General features: G+C 38.8%; 1 protein-coding gene across 1 annotated transcript in view; it reads right to left on the minus strand.

Annotated features, from left to right (window-relative positions):
- Positions 1 to 2,987: 2,987 nt before the first annotated feature.
- Positions 2,988 to 3,895, minus strand: part of CDR1 (cerebellar degeneration-related protein 1, 34kDa) — a 1,600-nt gene continuing 692 nt past the window's right edge. Inside the window, 1 exon segment of the mRNA XM_011939372.1 lies at positions 2,988 to 3,893. Within this exon segment, the coding sequence (XP_011794762.1) occupies positions 3,435 to 3,893 (459 nt within the window). The 3' untranslated portion in view covers positions 2,988 to 3,434.

Consider the following 3,895-nt stretch of genomic DNA (forward strand, 5'->3'; position numbering starts at 1 on the left):
CATTGTAGGATTGCTATAAGATTATATGAAATCCTTAGTACAGTGCCTGGTACATAGTAAGCGCTCAATAAATTGTTATTATTATTATATGAATAAGCATTATGCAACCAGAATATGAGAGTTTTTGCCTATCTTTGCAAAATTTTCACATTTTGATACTTAATTTCCCTCAAATTAAGGTATGCATGATGGTTTTAAGATGAGAGAAGGAAGTTTAAAAATGAGTTTTAGTATTTCTTTTTGTTTGCTGATGAGGGATACATGAAACAATAATTTGCTTGTCTGTAAGTTACTCCCTGATCTGCAGTGATTCTTTATGCTATAATATGGTTGTCATTGCATAACATTTATTTGTGTAGTGACTAGAGGTAATCTCAATTTTGGACATGGATGTGTTCTTATTCTCTAGAAAATAATCCATCCACTTGTTTCCACTTTAAAGAAAATTAGGTAACTGTGATATAGGGGTAAAGATAAAGCTAAATAGGACGTGTTTTTGCTTGACCACCAAGGTATTAGCTCAGCTGCCTTTTGAGAGAATTTGTGTAAGTCTATGTAATCTTACTAGGCAAGGAAAATTCCTAACTTCTTTGAATGTCATGTATTCTATGATGGCATTCAAGAAGTTTAAAATAGTGTTATTCAGAATGCCAAGTATTCATCATAACTGATGCTGCGTCTGCCGAGTGACAGAAATGTCACTGCCTTAATTCTAGCCTCCACTACCACTTACCTATATAACTGTATTAGCCTCACATCCCAACCCTTTAAGTGTTTTAGCTTGGAGTATTAGGTGTTCTACTATATATATCTAGTAGTCTTTGCTATTCAGCACCTTGCTGCTCAACTGAATTTCCTTATGTACAGTTCTGATTCCAATACCTCCTTGTTCATAGACGTCTAATGACCACCCATTGTCTATCTATTCCACTACTTGATCTTTAAATCATGCATGGCCTAGTTCCAGTGTACTTTCCCAGTTTTGTATGCCAGTGTTCTCTTTCATGTAATATATGTGATAGTTCCTGACTCCTCAGCCTTATCTAAGTACTAAGGGCCTTCAGCCCACAGCTCAAGTCTGATCCCTTAAGCTTGTCACTTAAGCTCTTTGTCACTTAAGAAATTACATATATTACCTGAAGCCAGGGTGCCTGGGAAGAGTCTACCAAGCTATAATCTTTTTCCTGTTCCCCTCCATAGATGTCCAGTCTGTAGGCGTGGGTTTCTTCTCTAATTTACTTAAGCTTCCAGCTTATTTAATTAAATCAGGACATCCTCATCGATCCTCAGCCCTGTTGGTTGGGCCCCTGAATGCAACCCATTTAATTTTGGCTCTGAATACAAGGCTCCCTGTTTGGGCGATTGTCCAAACAGTTGCCTAGAGATCTAAACTCTTAGTTTCTTGCCAGTTTCATCTCCTATCATTGCAGCACATGATATTGTTATTTACCATTCGGCTTCAATTTTCTCTGCTTGTTCTCCATGTGAGAACAAGTTCTCTTGTTCTCTGCTTGTTCTCATATGTGAATGCTAGGCTGGAATGTACTTAACTTTACCATATCTTGATTTGGCATTAGAGCAGGGCGTAGCAAACGAAGGCCCCTTGGGCCAAATGCAGCCCAACCATTTTTTTTTTAAAGTAAAGTTTTATTGCAGCACAGCCATCCCCATTCATTTACTTACTGTCTGTGACTGCACTACAATGGGAGAGTTGAGTAGTTGCAACAGAGACAATGTAACCTGTAAAGCCTTAAATATTTACTTCTGAATCTTTACAGAAAATGTTTGTTGATCCCTGATCTAAAGCCAAGCAGTTCTCTCAACCTAGATACTGCTTATTCTTTGATAATTTCCCATTCCCATCTTGTTAACTAATAAGGCCAGTTCATTGAGACTATGAAAAAAGCTTCCAACCCATTCAAACTATTTGCTTTTTCTTGAATTTCCCTGCCTTCTCTTTCTCACCTTTCTAGAATACTATTTCCTTGTGTTTTGCTTTTTAGCAGAAGAGATGCAATAGTATTAAAGACTACAAGAGTAGTCTCATGATGTCTTTTAATTTAATATCTAGGCCCTAATACACAACTCTGAATATTGCTACTATCTTTCAGCATGACTTTCCAATACCATTAAGATTAGGCCTTTCTGTTCTTCAGTTTCTCTAACTCAAGTCTTCTAAGCTCCACAGCTTCCAACATCTTTAATTGCCAGATCTTCCCAATATTATAACATCCATGCATTCCAGTCCCTGTCCTGCAGCATCTCCAATGCCCTTGTTTTCTAAACTTCCCAGTATTCAAGTTATTAAAAATTTAGGTCTTACTAATATCTCCAACAACCCATCTTCAAAGTCCAGGTCTTGTCTTTCAGGATCCAGTGTTCTAAATTACAAGTCTTCCATGGTCCTAATCCTCCAATGTCTCTGATATACAGGTGTTCTAGAGGCTATGTATCTCATAGTGTTTAAGTCTAGATTCTTCAATGTCTTCCGGCACTTACATCACACAGTTTTTACATTTTTAAATGTCTCCTACATTCTAGTTTTACAGTGTATTTTTATTGCCAATTCCTCCAATGCCCAAGTCTTTAAATACCTGCAAGAACTAGGTCTTACGATTTTCAGGTACATCAATATCCTCAATGTCTGAATGAATAGACCTCTTAATATCCTGGTCTCATATTGTCCAGGCTGCCAGTATTCTTGACGTCCAGCATCTGTAAAATTTAATTCTTCCAAACTGTCTTTTGACATAAATATGTCAGTATCCATGCTTACCAATGTCTCCTAAAATCCAGGGCTTCTCATTTTAGGATTTATAAATCTCTACATCTGCTGTTGTTCATATCTGCCAGTATTTAGGAGTTCCAAGGTACAGGACTTACAATATGTCTAATTTCCAGAGATTTCACTGTCTGTGACTTCCAATATTCAATATCCCAATGTTCAGGGTCTCCAGAATCGTCAATGTCCAGAGTAACCAATGTCTTCAAAATCCAAGGCTTGCAATGTCTCCAATATCCTGTGCTTACAATGTTTCCAATGTCCAGGGTTTCCAATGGCGCCAGTGTCAAGGTCTTCCAACAACTCCGGGTCTTCCAGCGACTTCAAGTCTTCCAACAATCTCAAGGTCTTCCAGATAATCCTGAGCTTCCGGAAAATCAACATCTTCCAGACAATCCATGTCTTCCGGACAATCCATGTCTTCCAAGAAGCTCCAAGTCTTCCAGTAAATCCAGTCTTCCAGCAATTATAGGTCTTCCACCAAATCCAGATCTTCCAGGAAAATCCACGTCTTCCAGAAAATCTGTGTCTTCCAATAATTTCAAGGTCTTCCATCAAATACAGATCTTCCAGCTAATCCATGTCTTCCAGAAAAATCTATGTCTTCCCCCAAATCCAAGTCTTCCAGTAAATCTAGTTCTTCCAGAAAAATCTAGATCTTCCAGTCAATCAGTGTCTTCCAGAAAGAAATCCAGGTCTTCCAGTCAGTCAGCGTCTTCCAGAAAAATCTATGTCTTCCACCAAATCCAGGTCTTCCAGCCGATCCACGTCTTCCGGAAAAAATCCAGGTCTTCCAGCCAATATATGTCTTCCTGAAGATCCACGTCTTCCTGAAGATCCACGTCTTCCTGAAAATCCATGTCTTCCAGAAAATCCATGTCTTCCAGTGACCTCCCAGTCTTCCAGAAAATCCACGTCTTCCCAACAATCCAGGTCTTCCGGATAATTCGGGTCTTCCTGAAAATCTATGTCTTCCAAAAAAGCCATGTCTTCCAGAAAATCCACGTCTTCCAATGGCCTCCAGGTCTTCCAGACTATCCATGTCTTCCAGAAAATCCTTGTCTTCCCTCAAATCCATAGCTTCCAAAAAATCCAAGTCTTCCAGAAAATCCT

The sequence above is a fragment of the Colobus angolensis genome, unplaced genomic scaffold, assembly GCF_000951035.1.
Source record: "Colobus angolensis palliatus isolate OR3802 unplaced genomic scaffold, Cang.pa_1.0 Scaffold180, whole genome shotgun sequence".
Lineage (NCBI taxonomy): Eukaryota > Metazoa > Chordata > Mammalia > Primates > Cercopithecidae > Colobus > Colobus angolensis.